The sequence below is a fragment of the Ctenopharyngodon idella genome, chromosome 13 (genome assembly GCF_019924925.1).
Source record: "Ctenopharyngodon idella isolate HZGC_01 chromosome 13, HZGC01, whole genome shotgun sequence".
NCBI classification, from domain to species: domain Eukaryota; kingdom Metazoa; phylum Chordata; class Actinopteri; order Cypriniformes; family Xenocyprididae; genus Ctenopharyngodon; species Ctenopharyngodon idella.
In genome coordinates, this window is record NC_067232.1 from 3,760,759 (window position 1) to 3,782,939 (window position 22,181).

The 22,181-nt window shown below is 35.4% G+C and overlaps 1 protein-coding gene across 1 annotated transcript in view; it reads right to left on the bottom strand.

Moving 5' to 3' along the window:
* Positions 1 to 9,653, bottom strand: part of si:ch211-250c4.3 (uncharacterized protein LOC100535981 homolog) — a 29,397-nt gene extending 19,744 nt beyond the window's left edge. Inside the window, exons 1-2 of the mRNA XM_051917790.1 lie at positions 9,282 to 9,653; positions 381 to 1,177 (exon numbers count right to left, since the gene is read on the bottom strand). Of these exons, the coding sequence (XP_051773750.1) occupies positions 381 to 1,177; positions 9,282 to 9,360 (876 nt within the window). The 5' untranslated portion in view covers positions 9,361 to 9,653. The remainder of the gene's footprint in view (positions 1 to 380; positions 1,178 to 9,281) is intronic.
* Between the last annotated feature and the right edge of the window lie 12,528 nt (positions 9,654 to 22,181).

A 22,181-nucleotide genomic window follows, 5' to 3' on the forward strand; every position in this document is an offset into this window, starting at 1 on the left:
TAAACGATCATTGTGAACTTGATTGACAGGAAGAGCATTTCACATTTTCTTAATCAGTGTTTTTGCCTTGTTTTCCAGTAAAATAGGTAAACACCATTTCAGATATTTACTTCCATTACTATCTATTATTGTTTTTAAAGTACACACCTTTGTTTTTGATTTTCGTTAAAATTACATCATGCTTAGAAAAGGCTAATAAAAATCATAATTCTACCAATGAATACTGTGTAATGCATAGCAGTGAGGAAAAAAAGAGCATAATGTTCTTGTTTATAACACATTTAAATAACGTTGAACATTGTTGTTTATATAAAAGCAGATATAACTCCATGACGTCAAGTAAATAACAATAAAAGACATGTAAACTGTTATGACTATACCTCACTTAGCCTGCAGCACTCTTCCATGTACTCATCCAGGCTGTTGCTGGTTGTGCTTTTCCTCAAAGGCTTTTGCTGAAATTCAGGTACTGTTTTGCCATCGTAAGGTTCAATGGCACACTGGTTCCTTGACATCATGTCCTCAGCCATTGCACTGTCTGTTGTTTCCACCTGTGCTGCTACAATTTCAATTTCATCTTTACAGTTCTCCATGGTATTCCTCAGGGATCTGTCCTCAGACCTCTCTGAATCTGCTATGAGGTCCATTAAATCATCATCAGCATTCTCATCCTCTCTTCTGTCTCCCAGAATGGTAAGAGTATCTTGTTTAGCACATTTACAAGACATTTGTTCAGTTTCCAAAAAGACTGAACTGTCTTCAAGAGGACTGTCAGCAGGTACAGGAGAGTTCAAGTTGCTAGAGTCACATGAAGACTCTCTACTGTGGACCACAAAGCTTTGCTCTGAACCAGTTGGGGTGGATGGGGAAGTTGCTCCACTAGTCATCTCTACCCCAGAGTCCTCAGATTCAAATTTATACAATCTTGGAAGTTCAGAATCAGCAAAAATTGAAGATAGATAGTCTGTTTTTGATTCAGTCACAGTTGTCTCTGGAGCAGCGCTGTGGATGGAGATCACCTCATCAGCCTGGAGAGGCTGTATGTTATCCTGCTCAGACATTGAAATGGAGATGGTTGAAATGGAGTCCTCACCATTTAGTAGTTTCTCAGGGAAGTTGTTGAGGAGCTTCATTTTTGTCAGTACAACTTCATTCTCTAAAACAATATCCCCTTTACCTGCAAAACAAATAAAAAGATTTTAATAATTTTGTACTTTCACAATTTGAAAAATCATGAAATCCCATTAATTCATAAAATCCCATAATTATTTTTCCTATTGAAGTTATTTTGAAGTGTGTATTTTCTGCGCAACTACCACCAGACTGAAATGCAAAACAATTATGATTGTTTTGAAACTGTTTTCCCCGAATACTCCCCCTGTCTGCCATTGGTGGGCCAAATAGACAGCCCCACCCAAACTCACTCTATTGGCTGGACTGGATGCTCAAACAAACAGCAATATTACAATATCACCACAGAGCCACAATGTTTACACTTCTCAGGGAACCCAACCATCTTCTGGACCTATATTTGTCTCTAAACATTAAACTGGGATATGGGAAAATATTTCAAATAACAAAAAATCACAATCTGCAGCTTTTAAGCAGTGGTATTAGAAAAATGCTCATTTGTGTAGAGACAATAGTAAAGCTGAATTTTCACTGCATACTTCAGCTCTCATTATTCAAATCATTTAAAAGCATTTGTATGCAGAAATGCTTCCCTGCGCTGAAAGAAGAGAGCTTATCTCACTATAAAGCATTCTTTAGCATCAGTGTTCTACAAAGAGTCATATAGTTCTGTCCAGCTCTGAACAATGATCTGTGCATTAGCTTCAGGGTATTATGAGGCTCGGCTCTTTCATAGCATTTGAAATCTGATACTGTACATTTCAGGTGTCATTCATATCATATCTTCATTCGTCTGTGCCTGCATCTTCAACTGAAAAAGTGGAGGACTTTTAAATGCATATGTCAGTTGAGTACTGTACAGAAAGAAGATAAGTTCTCTATTTGCTGTTTTTTTTTTTTTTTGCAGTTGTTTCTCATCTCTTTTATCTTGATTGTCAGAAAGAGGTGTGACGAGAAGCTCTCAGTGGAGTGGAAATGAATGGTTAATTAGATGATTCACAGGATATTCATTCTGAATATTTTTAAAAGGATATGCTTCACTAATTTACATACTGTGAGGGAATTGAGACATTAAGAGTTTAAATAGCTTTCTAGCCTTGACCCCAAAGTTTGACAGACTCATCATACGGTAAGTTATTTCATGAGGCCTTGAAAAAGATAAAAATAATAACTACTTTAGCCATTCCCAGCTCTCTCGTAGGTCGATAGATTGTTTTTTGTGTCACTTTTAATAATAAGCATTCCCTTGTGTTCTGAGAGAAAATAATTTGTGATCTTTTTGTTTTTTTTCATATTGGACAGTGACTGTGAAAACACTGATAATAGCATTTCAATTACATGAGGTCATACCACCTTTGCTTTTGCTCCAGGTTTTTTTCCATTCAAAACAGTGCCTTGTTTTTGCAGTCCCTTCTCATAAGCCCATGTGTGTACACAACACCTGGACTCCCGTAACTCCTGTGTAAAATCAACTACAAACAGACTTCATTGTTCAATTTTCTCTCATCTAAATGGAAAAAAACCGATCTAACCACATAAAGGTCCTGTTCCGTATTACTCTAATCCTTTTCGTGATAACTATTTTCCAGGAACAGTAATGTGTCTGTCCATGATGAAAACAAGAATATACAATAAACATATCTGAAGAAACATCCATGAGATACAGCAGCATTTTAGTCTAATCAGAGTTTGCTGTAGTGGGCTACTCTGTACCATGCCATGCAAATATAAACCATAAGAGACTGAAAAAACTGTATATTTTCCGATAATTGCCTACAAACAGTCCCAACACGAAACCCAAGCATACAGTAATTGGAGTGCTCTATGTGAGGCCCCTGAATAATAATTTAGCTAATTTACTTCTACAGGTCAATTAGACCGACCCATTGGGTCAGTCTTTCATACACCCGTGCTCTCCAGCTGAGACTACAGAACTGCTGATGGTGGGACATTTTTGATGCCACTCAGTAGGAGCAAGTAGTCGGCATCTAAATCCCCCTCGGTTTTCAATTAACATCACTCAGACGTGGTCGCTTGTAAAGAGAGATCAAAAAGCCCTTGCTAGCCCCTGGCAGCCAGGAATGTAAGTAATGCTAAGGTCCTTCATTCTGCAGTGTATAATACATTCAAAATAAAAACAGGTCAATGATAGTGTTGGCGGGAATCAAACCCCACATATTTCTGGTCCTTATCACTCGGGAGGCTGCAAATATCTGATGGGGGTTTATTTCAGGAGTAAAAGGCAGGTAGAACACTATAGGAATATCGACACATCATTTTGCATACAGTCTTCTATGGAAGCCACATAAAAAAAATCATGCTTTAGTAAATCATAATACTTTGTCATAATTATGAGCTAAAAAATGAAATGATGGCATAAAAAGTCTAAACTATGTGACACAAAGTCATAATTATGAGATAAAAAGCCGAAATTACGACATACTGTCATATTTGTGAGATAAAAGGTCAAAATTATGACATTGAGTCATAATTATGAGATAAAAAGCTGAAATTATGACATAGTATCATATTTGTGTAAAAAAAGGTCAAAATTATGACATTAAAGGGTTAGTTCACCCAAAAATGAAAATTCTGTCATTTATTACTCACGCTCATGTCGTTTTACACCTGTAAGACCTTCAGTTCATCTTCAGAACACAAATTAAGATATTTTTGTTTAAATCCGATGGCTCCGCGAGGCCTACATAGGGAGCAATGACATTTCCTCTCTCAAGATCCATTAATGTACTAAAAACATATTTAAATCAGTTCATGTGAGTACAGTGGTTCAATATTAATATTATAAAGCGACAAGAATATTTTTGGTGCGCCAAAAAAAACAAAATAACGACTTACTTAGTGATGGCCGATTTCAAAACACTGCTTCAGGAAGATTCAGAGCGTAATGAATCAGCGTGTCGAATCATGATTCGGATCGCGTGTCAAACCGCCAAACTGCTGAAATCATGTGATTTTGGCGCTCCGAACTGCGGATTCGACACGCTGATTCATTACACTCCGAAGCTTCCTGAAGCAATGTTTTTAAACGTAATAAATGAGTAATAAATGACAGAATTTTCATTTTTGGGTGAAATAACCCTTTAAGTCATTATGAGATAAAAAAAAATGACATACTAAGTGGAAATTGAGACCAAAAGTCATAACATGAAAATATGATTTTTCATGTCATAATTGACTTTTATTAATGATTCGATGTCTTATGACTTTTTATGTAATGATTTTAACTTTTATCTCATAACTTAGTATCTCATCATTTATCATTTTGAATTTTAATGTCATAGTTTAGACTTTTTATTTTGACTTGTATGATAACTTTGACTTTTATGTTATAATTTTTATCTCATAATTATGACTTAGTTGTCTGGTTTCACAGACAAGGCTTAAGCTAGTCCTAGACTAAAATACATGTTTGAGCTGTTTTAACTGAAAGCAACGTGCACTGACTTATCTTAAAATATGTCAGTGCCATTGTTTTGTCTCAAGATGCACATCAGTAATGTTTTTTCTAAGGCATTTATAAAAGCTACTTAAACGTCCTAATTCAACAAAGGCTTAATCTAAGCCTTGTCTGTGAAACCAGGCCCATATCTCATAGTTTAGACTTTTTATGCCATAATTTCATTTTTAAGCTCAAAATTATGACATAGTATGTAGTACTTTAATGTCATAAGTATTTTTTACCAAAGAATGATTTCTTTTTCCTACGTGGCGGAAATGAGCTTCCATAATCTTCAGAGGTTGCTTTGTGCATATTTTCTTATTCACTTAATTTTTTTTCTTCTCTCTTTTAAAGCAGCACTGTTAGTCACATGCCACCTGCAGTAGTGTTTTTCTTCTAGACCAGCAGAGAATGTTTTTCACTGTGTACAACTGGCAAGTGCCTCACATTTTTGAGCTGATAAAATACTCCGTTCACATTCAAGAATCCTGGAATCATCTGCTCCAGTGTGTTTTACAGCTGTATGTAGATTTGGTTGGTTAAAAACACTGATATGTCCCAGATGGATATTATAGGGCAGTGATATTTTTAAGGCAAGTCTACTAAATATTTAATATGAAGAATTTCTGCGAAACATAACAACTCAAAACATATTTTGTCAATTATCTGTCCTGAAAGGGAAATGAAAAGTCTGCTTCAATAATCAAATGTTGCTGCTATTCATTTGAGATGAAGAATGCGAGAATCATTAAAGGCCTTCGATAGAAACATTCACAGGGATGAAATGTGAAGAATTCACAAGCTTCAACAAGAACATGTTTAGTCCATCTGGCCTCACCCACTCATGTTTACCACATTTCAACACTGCTATGTTTGTGAGTTCTGCTTTACTAACACAACATTAGAGCCATATTTTCAGTTTGACTGCATGACATTATCAGTATCATCAGTCAGTATGCTGATATTGATATACAGCTATAATGCATTCTTGACAGTAGTGATGGGAAGTAGTGATATACATCATCACATCTGACATCTCAGTTTCATGTGTGTATTCTCAAACCCATTAAAGCCACATCTTAATCTATGATAATAATAAGGGTGTGCATTACGTTCATTAATTTACTGCTCATGACTGATATCCAATGGTCTTGGATACATTAATTTAGTCTACTTTCATGAATAAAGCCTTAAATGTGGTAGGTGAGCTCTGTTTAGGAAACTGTCTATTTGTAAACAAAAAAATAGTTATTCTTAGCACATAAAAATAGCTTTTTGTTGAATGGAAGTGCAGTGGTTTTTCAAATCAATTTAAGCTAGTTGACAATATTGTTAGGGGATGCAGTGGGATAAGTATAGGTGCTTAGGGATGGTCTTGTCTGCAGACACGTCCATTGTGATTCTGGGTGGAGAGGTCAGAGGCAGGCCAGGGCAGGTCTTCTATTTTTACAGCCAGGAGAATGTCAGAGCCATGTTAGCACTTGGGTGGCCAGACTGAATGACTTCGAGAGCACATGAACTAATAATCTGTTTGCTAGAAGCCATATATGGACTGTTTTAACATGGTATTGAAGTTTTGAAGCTCTGGCCTTACAAGCCATAACACAGGCACCTACGTGGATGTATAAATATAAAATACTATAATTTTTCAAGGCAAGCATCAGTATTACGATTTCTCATTTTTCATATTAAACATTTAACCTCTTTTTCACACTTTGTGCTAAATTATACTTATAGAATGTTTGAATGGAATCTGAAGATGTACAGTACTTTGACGCTTCAAAAAGTTCGTAAAGAGATCGGAATCCTAATCTGAATTGAATGGTTTAGTCCAAACTTTCTGAAGAGACTTTTTATGATGAACAGATTAAATTCTTCTACTCGCACATAAACATTGATCAGCGAACATAAACAGAAGCTCAACCGAATTTGCTTGGTGCGCGAGAACAAACCTCTTCCAGAAGCTCAAACGTGCTACGTAACCTATGAGGTTCATTCTCGTGTGTTATGCAGCACGTTTGAGCTTCTGGAAGAGGTTTGTTCTCGCACGCCAAGCAAGTTCAGTTGAGCTTTTGTTTATGTTTGCTGATCAATGTTTATATGCGAGTAGAAGACTAAATTTAATCTGTTCATCATATAAAGTGATCGTGTCTCTTCAGAAAATTTGGACTAAACCACTCAATTCATATGGATTAATTTTACAATCCCTTTATGAACTTTTTAAAGCAGCAAAGTGTCAGTTGTGTAGCTGTCTATGGAGGGACAAAAATCTCTGACTTCATTAAAAAGATCTTCATTTCAAAGATGAATGAAAGTCTTACGAGTTTGACGGTTGGTGAGGTCTGAACGCGCTCTGACAACGGAAGTGATGTCTCGCACTCATTGAAGTATAAGCGCGAGACATCACTTCCGTCATCAGAACACGTTTTCAGACCTCACCAACCGGATGCGCAAGGCAGTTGGACATAGTGGTGTTTTAGAGGTGAAAAATGATATAAATACTGTTCGGTTTCTCGCACAAACCAATCGTTTCGTGTCTTAGGACATCAGTGTGTCGTCACGAGCCGCAGGGTTTAATTTGGATTTGTCTGTGCATGTTTTTTTTTTTACCTTTATAGATGGAGTTACCATTGACAAGCATTATACGACTGACAGACCGCAACGGTTAGAGTTAAAAATCATCATTTGTGTTCTACTGAAGAAACAAAGTCACCTACATCTTGGATGCCCTGGGGGTAAGCAGATAAACATCAAATTTTCATTTTTGGGTAAACTACCCCTTTAAGTGGCCTTTTTTTTTAATTAATATTATATTATCTGCAAGTATAGTTTGTTAAACATATAGTTTTAAGATTTGAAGTTAGTGCACATTCACTAAAATTAAGTGCACTTCTTTTTCACAAGGGGCAACACATTAAAAAACTAAACAACCACATAGCAACACCCTAAGAACCACCCAAAAACTGCTAGCGTCAGTGAGGCGACTCTTTTATGGGCAAAAACCCATATTCAAACCAAATTCCCAGATTGTAAATAAAGGTTAATTCCTTTGACTTTTTCTTTTTTCTGCCTGAATTGCTCCTTGCTGAAGGAGGTGACAGAGGCCAGATGTCAGGTTTGATGAGGTGTGAAATACAGCCATACACCTTTTCTCCCTTCTTCCTAATCTAAAGCCAGCAGACCTTTAGTGCCTCACACCTCTCTGTCTCTCTCATCACAATGCCAGAACATTTTCCCTGTGCTCCACCAAGGCAATGGTTTTGACCCTAAGGAGTCTTTCCAGAAGCACATTATCAATGTGAACTGAACGGGCCAGTCTTTCATTATCTAACAGCATTAGGATAAGGCAAGAATGTGCGGGAGCAGTAACATCAGTCAAGCCTTCAGGCAAACTCACCGCACTCTTCTCCCTTCATTTGCTTTGAAAATACCCATGGAATTGTAGATTTCAGAGAAAAAAGATTTTTGAGAGTAAGATTTGATTTTCTACTTAAAGTTTTACACTTATGACCACAACCAAGTTACAAGTTGACCAACAACAGTGAAGAAAGATCCTCTCAGTTTTTTCCCTTCAGGATAGCTTCATATCCGTATTACCTGACTGCGTCATGTGTGTCTGTGGTTTCGCACACTGGCTGATCCTACGCATGAAGAATTTGACTCAATGCAGCTGTGCCTGGTTGCAGTTATGAGTCACGTATAATATAACTCAAGTAGAGGAGAAGAGCCCCATTTAAGAATCTGTCACCACTAAAACATTCACATCTGATATCACTCTGTTTCTAATGTTGGTTTGCTTGAGGTTGAAACACCTGTGTGACACTCTCCTCCCACTGTCTTCCTTCATTGTAACACACATACTGAGCATCAAAACTGCTATTTAATGAGAATTGCAGTGGCTTATTAAACTAATTTAGTCTGTATAAAATGTAAACAATCACATGAATGACAAACACATTGATATCTGCTTTACAGGGTTCCAATTACAACCAAAAAGGTTTTATAGACAACTGTTTAACAAAAAAAAATTCTTTTGAATTACATCTACACTGGTGCTTTATAGACCCAGAAATATATATATATATATATATATATATCTCGATATATAAACTGTCAAATATATTCAATTCATTTCTGGACTGAAAAGTTGATATTTATGTAATGGATATTTTATAGGTTGTGTTATTTGTTGATAAACTGTTGCAGTTGCAGACAAAATGCTTCTGTAATTTACACAACAAATGGCTTATAAATTGGTTCTCATTTAAGCTGATGTTTGATTTTAATTTCTTACTAATTGAACACAAATCTGCCTCTCTGCCACATGTTTTTCCAGTTAACACCAAAGCAACACTAACAACTGTAGTTAAAAACAACATTCTGTGTAATAAAGTTTGTGGCTAAAGCTTGTGGGTTTTCTATATGAGCTCAACTTTGATGTCATTGAAATGACATCAGTCCAACTACCTGAGGAACTCTTCTGATGAATGTTTTTCTGAAGATAACCCTAGCCATGTTCAACCAAGCCGATAATACCTTAGAGTTCAAATTACAGGTTTCTAAATATCCTCCAACACCTCAGCCAGACAAATTACTACCTGTGCTACAAATCCAGGTGTTGCATAGAGCCGACTGGGTGAAGCAATGATCATTCAAAGTGTAAGAACGCGTATTGAGTCACACTACTTACCTTTTCTCCACGGGGCAAGGATGGCAAAAGACTTGTGCCAGCTGAACACCATGCTTGGTTTCCTCTTCTTAAGACTCATTGTTGATGTGCAAAACTTCAGTAGCTTTCAGTGTCAAGAGGAAAAAACCCTCCTTAGTGGCTTATTCAAGCACACCTCATACCGTAATGCTGATTGATCTTTCTTCTCCTCAACTGAGTGCTCAAACTGTTCAAATGTTCCAGAAACCTGTGCTGCTTTGGGTATATCCTGTTTTAAACATATTGCCGGAATAGTTTCATACACGAGTGTATGTGAGAGAAGGAGGCTGGTTGTGAAGGAGTGTGTGTGCTGTCCTCTCTCTGAGGAGAATGAGCGGACTGCCTACAGCAGGACCATCAGCAGCTGGAGGAGGGGTGACGGACTGCCAGATGGAGGGAGGGGAAACCTTTGTGTGTGTAGAAAGAGAGGGAGAGATAGTGGGAGAAGTTGGAAAATGTGCAATCATATACCAATGAATAAGAGTTCTTCTCAGAAGAATCCACCTCATTAAAGCTCACATACTGTTGCTGTACAAACTTGGGTTTGAGGTAAATCTACGTCCACTAAACTCAGCACAATCCTTCAGCCTGTTCTGTTTGTCTTTTTAAATTATTGGACATATCTAAAAATTCCCATAACTCATACTATTGCTTTTGAGCTACATCCACAAAACTTTGCACAGAACTTCAGTCTGCTCTGACTTTTTTCTGTTTTTTCTACATTTATTTTCTTGTGTTTTTTCCCCATTTTAAGCCACTATAGGGCCAAAAAAGACGTGTTGTGGTGTACTTCAAATCCAAATGGTTTTAAATTTGCTCAACATTGCAGATAATATAATATAATATTAATGAAAAGGCCAATTAGCCTAAGTGTACTTAAAAAGACCACACTTTCATGACCGTTTTAAAAAGTGCACTTTATAACAATTTCAAATTGGAAGTTTTACTTTAAAATACATTTTAACTGATTATGTTTCAATAATTGTTTGTCAAGTTTTATAGAAGTATTTTGATGTGTTGATTAGTATACTAAAGCACATGTAAAGTACTTGAAAATTTGTAACTTTAGTGTGTTATTCAATATATTTAAAGTTACTATATTTTAAAAGTACTAAATTGCAACATTATCATTACAAATCTGTAATTGCAAATATATTTAAATACATGACATACAAGTTTAACTACACTGTAAAAAAAATAATTGTTGGTTTAACTTAAAAAAAATAAGTTACCTTAAGTTACCCTTAAAATTTTGAGTTCATTGAAATTAAAAATTGGAGTTAATACAATGAAGGTGATTGGTTTAATCAATAGAAACTCAAAATACTATGTTATCTGAACCACATTAATTATTTAAGTTGATTTGACAAAAGAAAAAATGTTGTCATAACAAATTATGAAAATAATTTTTTATGATGTAGAAATTGTTATACATATACTTCTTAACCATATTTCAAAAACAATAGATTAATGAAATTACAAATAAAGATGTACACTTAAGTGGGTCAAAAAGAACAAGTTTGATTAAACTGTAATACATTTTAAGTGTCCGAAAACATTATATTCAGTTCAAACTAAAGCTCGATTTATAATAGTCCTTTACGATTGTTGCTTGTCAGACTGTACGATCATGATCCTCATGTCACACTGTGGAATCTCAGCTGTCCTATATGTCAGACTGTACGACAGTCAAGATGCATTAAAAACAGACGTGCGCTTGAAATCTTGTCCGGAGTTTTACATCATCAACCCACACACATTCGGTGAGCTGCATTACACGCGGGACTGAAATGGTGGCTAACAAAGAAATCTATAGCGTTAATTTTGATTGCGGCTTATCTTGAAAATGAAGACAATTTGATGTTTGTCGTAGGAGAAGTCACACTGCAGGACTGTGCGCCAAATCTTCTGACACTGCCAGAATTTCGTCTGAGATAAAATTTGATCGCAATGGTCATTAATCGGCTGTTGGTGAACATGTCAAACTAGACTATAGATTTTTGCCTAGGATTATAGGAATCTTTTAGGATTCTCAAAATTTGTCTCAGATGACCAAATCGTGGCCAAAATCGCACAGCATATTGTTTTTAATTATATATAAGTACCCATTTTCAAAGTATGCTTAAGTTTACTTCTTTTTAAAGGGTGACCTTAAAACTTTAGGGCTTTTTAAACCTATTTAAACTTTTAGACAAGATTTTGACAAGCCAACATTTTACTAAAAGAAAATACCAAAGAAACATGAAACTGAAAAATGTCTTCTCACTAATAGACAAACATATTCGAGCACATTAAAGACACTGAGATGTAAAGAAAATTGATCAACAAATTGCTCTCAACATAACTATCAGTCACGGTTATTTAAACCTCAGTGTCTTTTTCTAAGTTACACATAATTAAAATGCTCATATTTCATTATCCAATATTAAATATGGCCAACCTTTCCTAGAAAAAGATGGAATTCAGATGCACCCACACACTACAGTTTTCACAGTCACAGTGAAAGGCTTTCTCAGACGCTCCTTAGTTCAGACGTGGGAGGGAAAGTTAGAAAAGTAATGCAGCATTAAATGAAGTGTCCCATTGTTCTGATAATAAACAATGCAGTAATTTGTTACATTTCTGTAATGTTTATTACAGCCTAATTATATCTTCAATGACAGATAAGGTTTGTTTTTCTGACACTGCTGCTGACATCTGAAGCCATTCTTGTTCTCAGTTGTTTTGGTAAAGAACAGGTGAGGACATTAGTTGGGTGACAGGCACAGCCGAGTGGTTAGAGATCGCCCTGGGCTAGAAGATGAAGCTAAGAATGGGTAATTACCTCAGACAGGCCTGGACAATGCTGAGGTCTCCAAATGCAGTCTCATTGTTAACCAAATGAAGAGCATGAAAGGTTCCCTGGATTTGTAATGCCTGTTGAATATGATTATTTAATTGCCACTAGCTTGCAAGAAACCTTTGTTATGCAGTCAACCATCACACAAAATTTGACTTTTTACTGTAAAGATGTTGTTTTTTAGTTCCTGACCCCACATGAACTTTCCAAAACAACAAAACCACAACTCTGAAAATATCTACAATAGACTATCATTATTTGAATTTTTAGATACAAATAATTTGTTTCTGAAATAATATGTGGTCTTAAAATAGCTTTTATAAAAAGTAGACAAAAATTACTTGTCCAAAAGAACTACTTTTTAAAGGATTTTCTCAAATAATACAACATTGTTTTGAGGTGTTTTCATTAAATTGTAATTTTACATGTGAAAATGTTTAAATAAATATATTAAAGTGGCACTTTATAATGCCACTTTTATAAGATACAAAATGAGTATCTGATGTCCCCAGAGTGTGTATGTGAAGTTTTAACTCAAAATACCCCACAGATAATTTTTTATAGCATGTTAAATTTGTCACTTTTTGAGGGTGAGCAAAAACGCTCTGATTTTTGTGTGTGTGTCCCTTTAAATACAAATGAGTTTCAGCTCCCAAGAAGAGGGCGGAGTTTCAAGAGCTCATGTTAGCAGCGCTGATTACCTCACGCAGACTCACTGAAAGTGTCAGAAATTGTTTAGCCTTTTATGTTCAAACTGAGTCAGACAATGATGGAGACACTCAAGAAGAAGTGACAACATGTAATGCAACAGGACATTTCTGTATGGTTAGTTGATGAATTTATGTAGCTGATGTGGAGTTAACTATCTTAAAGTCATTGATTAGCATATTCTGTCATGATAATCTATAAATCACTCTTTTGGGGGAACTGTTGTAAGATCCTACAGAGCCAGAGAATATATGCAGCATGAAAATAGAACAGGTATAGTTTAGTTTTATTACGGTTATAACTTATGTTGTCATCTTGCTTTTATGACATACTATTGCATTTGTGTTAAGTACTGTATTGCAATAACATGGCCTCACCCCTTTGTTGCGTGTTCTCGGGGGCAGGGTTTATGTAAATTTTAGGGTTAGTGATGTTACTAACACGGGAAGAAGCTCGTTGTAGTCCCTACCTGCCATTTGCTGTAGTCCTTAAACAGAGAATTCTTTAAAAGAAAATATCTCGCTTTGCTTTGAACTTTGAGCGTCGTAGCTTTGCAGATGTTATTTATGCTCAAACAGCAACATTACACACTAACCAAAGTTAAAAAAGTGAAATCATAATCAACCACCCCTTTAAATATATTAAAAAATACCATAATAATAATAACATACAATCAGTGCTGGGTAGATTACTTATAAGTTCCATTACTGATTCCAAATTACATAAAAAAAAAAAAAAATTGTAGTTATTGAATCGATTACATTACACATTTTAGGTAATATAATCGGACTACTTTTTAATTACTTTTAGATTACTTTTGACCTAACTCATTTATCACATTGAATTGAATAGGATATTATTGTACCATATTGATATAAAAATACAAAGAGAAAAAAAATAAGTTTAATGTAATCTAATTACAAGTACTTAATTTTTGGAACCTGATTACGTAATCCAGATGTAATCACGGAACACATCTCTGAAAAGTCTCAAGTGAGATGCTCCCTGTAGACTGTGCACAAATACATCTGGTTGTTTTATGGAGCCACACAGATAGGATGTACAACAATAAAGAAAAGTTGGACAAATGTATGTTTACTTGGGAACCTGCAATGTGATTTTTACAATGTCTTGTTGGTCTTGGATTCCGCAGACATCTATCTCTCCAGATTTGAAGCTCTGTATTTTGAACTGTTATATAAGTCTGACTTTGAAAATCATTGTAGTGGAACATTTCATGCTGCTTAGGAGCTTCACTGGTGTGTGGCTATAGCTTCGCAATGGGGGTACAGAAGCACTCCTGTCATAAGAAACAGCTCTGAGAGAGTCTGTAAAATGAGTGGAATGTTTTAACAGTGATCTTATATTACATCATCTATTTGAAGATTAAATATGCAGAGGAGTAGGATTTCCCTAATGGAAACCTAAAGTGTAATCAGGTGGGCCCTTTCAAAGCCAGAAGGTCACAATGATTAGGCAATACTAAGTTATGATTTCACAATTAATATTGAATTTCACTCAAAATACTATACACAAGTGGTCAGCTGTCTGAATCTTTCTTGTGTTTTGATATTATCTGAACTGTAAAGGAAGGTGAGCATGAGCAATATAGTCTCACATGAGTAACATATGTTCTTTATTTCTGGTAATTTTCATACCTTAGTTTGCTGTAGAGGTGGGCATATGAAAGTTCATTTGGAAGTATGAGAGGTTAATCACTTTCAGATCTGCTGCAGTGACGTATTGAATATTTTCTTACATGTTGGTTTTGCTTCACTGGTAATGTCACTAACAATGATTCATGGATTCATAAACTATGAGTGTGTAACTAAAAATCAAAAGGTGATATATGATACAGGTGTGATGCTTATAATTGTAATAATCACTGAGAGTAAAGGGAAAATAAGTCAGAGGGGGAGTGAGATACAGATTACAGGGGAGGAATCATGTCATCTTTTGTTCTTGTTTCAACCTGCACAGTCTCCCCTTAGACTCCTTAAAATCTATAAAATGTATAGTATAGTATCAGCTTTTGTAACCGGTCCTACTCGACCCGCTCCAAGCGGGATTCGAACCGGCGTTTCTGGCATGAGGGGCGGGCACTCTAACAAGCTCTTACTAGCTTACTTCCGCTGTATAATCCAAAAACATATATTTAATATGCAGATTTCTATTACTTAAAAACTTTCTACATCTTCTAGCTTAAGGACGCTTAATCAATTTTCTTAATAGTTTTAATTACAGTTTGGGAAAAATTAAATATATTCACTCTAAAAAATAACTAAAAATACTAAACAAATTTACACAGTAAAATACCATTTTCCATTGAAACAGTAATATACCATAAAAACAATACATTCTGGGTAATATTTGTTGTTTTAAGAAAAGAGGCCTATAGGCTATTTTCTCAAAAATGACAAATAATATTACCCAGAATGCATTGTTTTTACGATATATTACTGTTTCAATGGAAAATGGTATTTAACTGTGTAAATTTGTTTAGTATTTTTACAGTTATTTTTTAGAGTGTTCATAATAGGGGAAAATTCAAATTGAATTTTTAAGTATAAGTAATGCAAGGTTTTTCAATTTATATGAGGTCTTTAAATAGCTTTTATAATAAAAAGACAAGAATTACTTAATACTGTTAAACATATTTTTAAATTATTTTTAAACATATCTCAAATAACATTACATTGTTTTGACCAAATTACATTGTAATTTTGTCCTTGTTTATCTCACAACGTTTGTTGGCTGACTTTATGTAGGATTTTAGTTCATATCATCTCAAATCTCTCTCCAAATCACACACATCGCCTTGTGGGAACAACAAAGCAGTTTATTACTGTATAAGACCATCATTCTCTTGAGATTCTGACATCTCAGGGAGCAAAACAAGCAGAGATGTTTATAAATGTCTTGAGAGCTGTATATCTTGGCATGTTTATTAAATATTACAGTCCAAGCAGATTTGGGGTAAGCAGAACCATATGGGCCTACAATCTTTTGAATTAATACTTTTTTGCTGATAGTAAGGGCATATCTGATTCAGATGTCCAAATTTTTATTCAGTTTGACACACTTCCATTTTTCTATCTTTGTATCAGATGGTTTTCATAGTCCAGTTTCAGGTGTTCCCTGTTTTGATGAAAACCAATGATATGTTCCACAACAACATTCATACAGCCCCAGAGCACCTTTACTGTGTTTGATATTCTGTCACATGACTTTAAATCAAAGTTTCTTTGATGAAGTCAGACAGAACAGTGTATTTTCGGCTTTTGCAGCTGTGATGAAGCCGGACAGACCCCCCGTCACACCCCAAACACCATTTTTCCCCAAACTCCCCAAACATTTTCTCTAATCTCATTTCCTCAAATTGAGGACCGTGCAACAAAGACATCAAATGGAAAGCGGGCATCAGTTGATAGTTGATTTTTCCTACTTCTGGTGACATGTCCTTCAGCACATTGCCAGAAAGGATGTACTTTTCTTCTTTGGAGATTTGTTTACCCGATTTGGGGTTTTCCTTTTTATTATTTTGTGGGTAGGCATCCTTTTACATGTTTATCAACTGCTCAGATCAGTCTAATTTCAGTGTAAGTGCTTGACATTAAAGAGAAGAGGATGTTGCCTAAATCAAGAATAACCAAATTAGTGGTAGTTTACTTCCAGAAAACTTGCCACTTTGGGTGATCGGGAATGTAGTTGTTTTGATGTTTTTCTCCTAAGAAAAACATGAGAGCTATCAGTATTTCTGCCATCCCAAATCTGACATGATTATAGTTGGCTTTTCCTCCATTTCAGAGGTGTTGACTTTACTTCAGGCCAGTGTTTACATGAATATTGCAGGAATTGGGTCAGATGGGGTGGGGGGCTTCACACACTCTGTTAGATATCTGTGACCTTAGTTATTAAGTTATTCTTTATGTTATCTTAAGTAACACTGCACTTTTAATAAACGTGTCTGTATGCCTTTCTGATAGCATCTGATGGATAAAAAAAAAATATTAGGTTTCCCAAAGCTTCAGCGTCATGAAATTCTAGGGTGAAAAAACAGAAAAACAATCTCTCCCCAAACTAAGAAGTCTCTCTTGAAGCTGAGAAAATGCTGAAAGTAAGTGTTATAAATAACTGTGGCTTGCTTAGTTCTATCAGACTTTGGCTGTTTGTTCACCCAAAAATGAAAATAAAATTTTCTCACCATCATGTCGTTCCAAACCTGTATGACTTTCTTTCTTTGGTGGAACATAAAAGAATATCTTGTGCAGCATGTCCAAGCTGCTCTTTTACACAGAATAAATTCAAACAGTGTAATGTGCATGGCTCACAACCTTTTATTTTCAGTTTTTGGGTGAACTATTCTTTTAAATATGTTTCAGATATTAACTCTTTCCCTGCCATTGACAGAAATTTCTGTCATTTATGACACAACGCTTCCCCGCCATTGACAGAATTTTCCAGCAATCCATAGCTGCTTTTCCACCGTCGGGCCAAATAGTTCTAAGAACGGTAAAGAATGGTTCCAGTTATATTTCCACTTGAGCTTCGGCATGGTGCAATTATACAAACCAGATTTCTCGGCCCGGAATTCTCACTGTGCTGGTAGAATGCATGTAGTGATGCAGTCGCTATTTACATCTCACACCATCTGTAAACTCTTACGTTACCAAGGCAACAACTGACATGTTTGTATTACATTCCAAAGAGCTCTGTAATCAGCCCCACAGTGGAAAATGAAACCATTTTGTATTCCATTTTACGGTATATGGTAGTTGGCTCTATTATGCATTTTCTGAAATAGTACAGAATCTCCTGATCAAAACACAGGAAAAGAAGAAGCAGAAACAAGTGATAGAAGCATTGCTTATGCTCATATAAAATAACACAATCAATAAACATTAAACAGCATATAAACCAAAACTGCCTAACATTACCGTATGAAATGTTGACCAGGAATAGCAGGGGCGTCTCCTCTGAGGAGGCAAGGGAGGCAGTGCCTCCTCAGAAACTTATGTATACCACAAATATAAACAATGCAAATATTACAAAATGTGACATTAAAAGTGTATAAATTACTAGTTTTTTTCTAAAGTAACACTGTCCAACAGCGACACCAGCTGGTAAACTTACAGTAAAAGGGTCTCTTGCCTCCCCTGAGACCACTGAGTTTTAACAGACCCCAATAAACTGAGTGCAGTGAGTTTGATGGGGGTAATTGAGAATGAATGGGTGAAAGTCACATGAGAAGAGGCAATGCCTCCATCGTGCTGTGATTGAATATGATTGGTTCGTGTGATAAATCCCGCCTCTTGTTTTTGTGTCTGAATGAACAAAATTATGGCGCTAATGGGAAGGCTAATTAAAAAGTATGTAAGCAACTCAGCCACTGTTTTGTCACATCAAATTCAAACTTGAAATGGCCTGAAAACATGATGACTGTGGGTTTTTTTTAGTGAGCAAAAGCTTGGTGAAATTAAAGATATACACTATATAAAAAAAAGTCGCTATTTAGATTTTAATAGGCAAATACTTAAGAATCTATGAATGGATCATTATTACAGTGATTATTATGTTTCTAGCATGTTATACGTTTGGCAATTGTTCTTTTAACCCTTAAAGACCCTTAAATATATATATATATATATATATTCAATTTACAATTTACATTTACATAAATGTAATTTAAGCTTTCTCAATTAAACTAAGAATAGTGCAAAACATTGGCAATTTTGTCAGCATTTAGAAGAGAACTGAACTAGATCTCAATGTAGAAAGCCACAAAACTCCATTTTTGATTTCATAAGGTTCTTATCTGATAAAAAATGCCCTTACTATTAACCTCTGTTTGTCAGGACTTATTAAGTCTTTATCAGGTAACAAGTTGAGCCTTGTTGGCAACAGCACAGAAAAGAGAATAAGGTAAGAGCAGCTGTTTTACGATCTCCCATTCATAAAACAAAGACAGGAGAAAATAAAAATATCTCAGAAAATCTCCCTGCTGTCTATGCACATTTAAAATGATGACATCACTGGCTACACCTGCATGATGTTTTCCTCGTGCATTAGCACATGTCTTCATCACATCGTCATTTGATCTCTTAAACAGTGAATAAACCTATATTTATCTTGAATGAGAGGACAATAAAGCCGGTCTTTAAGCAGGATGATTTATGATGAGTACAGGAAACCTTGAAGTGTTGGTGACAAAGACTCAGACAAGTTCCCTCGTGTGAACTCTCTGATTGTTGCCACAAAATGAAAAACAATGAGGACAATGGCGGTGCTACGCTCTAGTAGAAAAAATGAAGACAAGGAACAAAGTGAGCTTACAGTGGGCCGACACCTCCACATCATTAAACAGAGATAAATGCAACAAGAAAAAAGGCAATTAGATGTCTTTAATACAGATTTTTTTTCCCCCCTTTCATTTCCACTTTTCATCAGGAAAGTCCTTTAAGGATAATGAATCACTTGTGAGAAAGAAGTGTACTTAATTTTATTGGATTGGACTTGTAGTGTACTTCAAATCGTAAAGTATAGCCTTTTAAAAAAGGTAAGATTGTTTCTTAACACATTTGATTACACTTTAGAAAAGTTCATTATGTTTTACTTTTAAGTACATTTTAAATAATTATGTTTTAATATTTTGTCATGCTATAAAGTACACTTATTTGATGTGTACTTTAAAGCACAAGTAGGTACTTGATTATAATGTTAACGGTGTTATTTGATGTTATAAAGTTAATATTAATTTTAATTTAATTAATTTTAAATGTACTAAATTGCAACTTCATTTCAAATGTGTAATTACAAATAAATTTTAATAGGCTACGTGATATAGGCCTACAAGTTTTAGTGCAATTGCATTATAGTATATTTTAGTTTACCATGCTTGTTAGTATTTGCCAGTACACTTTTAACTATTTTTAAAATTACAATGTACTTAAGTGGTACTTAAATGTAAAGTGCAAAAACAGTACATTCAGTATATATTTTAAATATGTTATTTCCATAAAAGTGTACTAGTGTACTTCTTTTTTAACAAAAGATGTCACATTACAGGTCATAATGAAAATATAAGGTTGTAAGCTATACATCTGTGAGAGAAGAGTAAAATAAAGTAGCACACTTTAAAGCCTAAAATAGCAGACAGAGACCTGCAATGGAGGAAGTGGGTTAATAGGTCGTTTCCATATGTTTACGGGCAGCCAGCTGTCCATGATAACCTTCCTGATAACCCGGATGTATCCCCCACTACTCCAACTTAACACGCCCTGCACATGTATGACCACCACATTTCAACCGATACATGTTATTATCCTGAAAGAATTCATAGCTGAAAGTCTCCACTTACACTGCATTGTTTGGATATCGCCACTCCTAAAATTTCAGTCAATTATTTGCTAAGGTGATATTACCCGCTGACCTCACTGTCAGGTTCTTTGTGTTACACCAAAATATGTAAATCATGTAGTGTTTGTTCAGTGCAAATAGCAATGACTACTGAATTTTTCAGTACGTAGTCATTGAATATTAGGTTTTTATATATGTCTTTGTTTGGTTGTGTCAATATTGTGAAAAAAAAAAAAAAACTATGTTCAAAAATGTGCCATTGCAGCCATTGTAAGTCTACAAGACCAAAAGTGCATAGAAGTGTGCCATTTGAGATTCAGCCTAAGGCTATGCTCCCTCGATGCACACTTTAGCTGAGCCCGCAAGTCTGCGAGCTACGCAGAGGAATTTACCCGGCAGTCAAAGCGGCATTACGTCACGAAAGTACATTCTCAGAGGAAGACCGTGAGGGTTTAGGGTGCCATTTGGGACCGGTGTTCTGACAATTTGTGCTACCCTGTCAGATTTTGCTACCTCCCATTGAAACATTGGGTAGCAAAATCTGACAGCGAAAAATGCTACCTATCAGATTGTGCTTCCAGCGTGATATTAACGTGGTTTATGGCTTTATTAACATCTACACCTACCCCAACCCTAAACCCACCCTTATAATAATGCAAGTACAGTAGTGGTAGCACAATATGATATAACATTAATCGTTAGAACAAGTATAAATCGATAGCGAAAAATGCTACTTATCAGATTGTGCTTTATTAATGTCTACACCTACCCCAACACTAAACCTACCCTTACAATAATGCAAATACAGTAATTTTGTGTTATTTATCATGACAAAAATGATGTAATATTGATGTGCGCACGTGCAGTAAGCTCAGGTAGGACAATCTGACGGGTAGAATGAAATGTCAGGACACCGGGCCTAAGTAATGAAGCAGACGAGACAGAATTTTGTTTACTCATTCACTTCCGTTCTCAAACACATTACATTTTTACTTTGCATTTTTCGCGTACAGACGACAACGTTGTCAAAATGATACCCGTTCACACGGATCCACAAACTAAAAACACTGTATTATGCTGCCAGGCCAGTAGTTGGCAATGTCACTTTGTAAAGAAACACTACGCGCCGATAGACTGAACATGTAATACGCATGTGCATGACGTTACCGTTTTTACAATTCACGTGTTGTAGTTTACGGTACAGCGATAACCGTATCATTTTCAAAAACTTGTTTGTGTTTTCAGGCTCCCAAGATGCCATTGTCATGTCAATGAAAGGCCAAAATGCATAAAAAGTTTTCTGTTTCAGTTGAAAACGGTGTAGTGTAAACAGCCCCTAAAACAAGAGAACATATTGTTAATTCGTAACAATGTATATATATATATATATATATATATATATATATTTGTCCGCTTGTCCTGTGGGGCTTCCCATTACGCAACATTCTACTCTTAATGTTTTTCAGTTCAAACTGACTGTTTTGGAGTGATAAATCCATATTGTTAAATGTAACATTCATCTTAGCAGGTTTGCCAAGTCAGAATATGAATTTTTTTTATGTAATGTTGGATGCATATATAGTACAGATTTTTCTGTAACCCTTTACAGTAAGGTTTTTATGTAGTTACATTAGTTAACTCAATATTGCATGTTAGCTAATGTTAACAAATGAGATCTTATCGTAAACCTGGACAAGTCTCGATTACTTTTTCTTTTTTTTCTTTTCTTTTTTGTGGTAATCAACATAATGCCACATATATGCTGTCACTTGAACTTAACTTAAAAGAAATGTAAAGTGATCAAAAGTCATTGGGCCAATTGTTTTTTTGTTGTTGTTTTTTTTACATTTTACAATGACCTGAATGAATGAAAACCTTCCCAGACACATTCTTTCTATATCACTGGATGTCTTGTGAAGCTATTGAATTTCAAGCATAATTTGGCCAGGTTTGGCCTCAGGCTCCTGTGTGGCATCTGC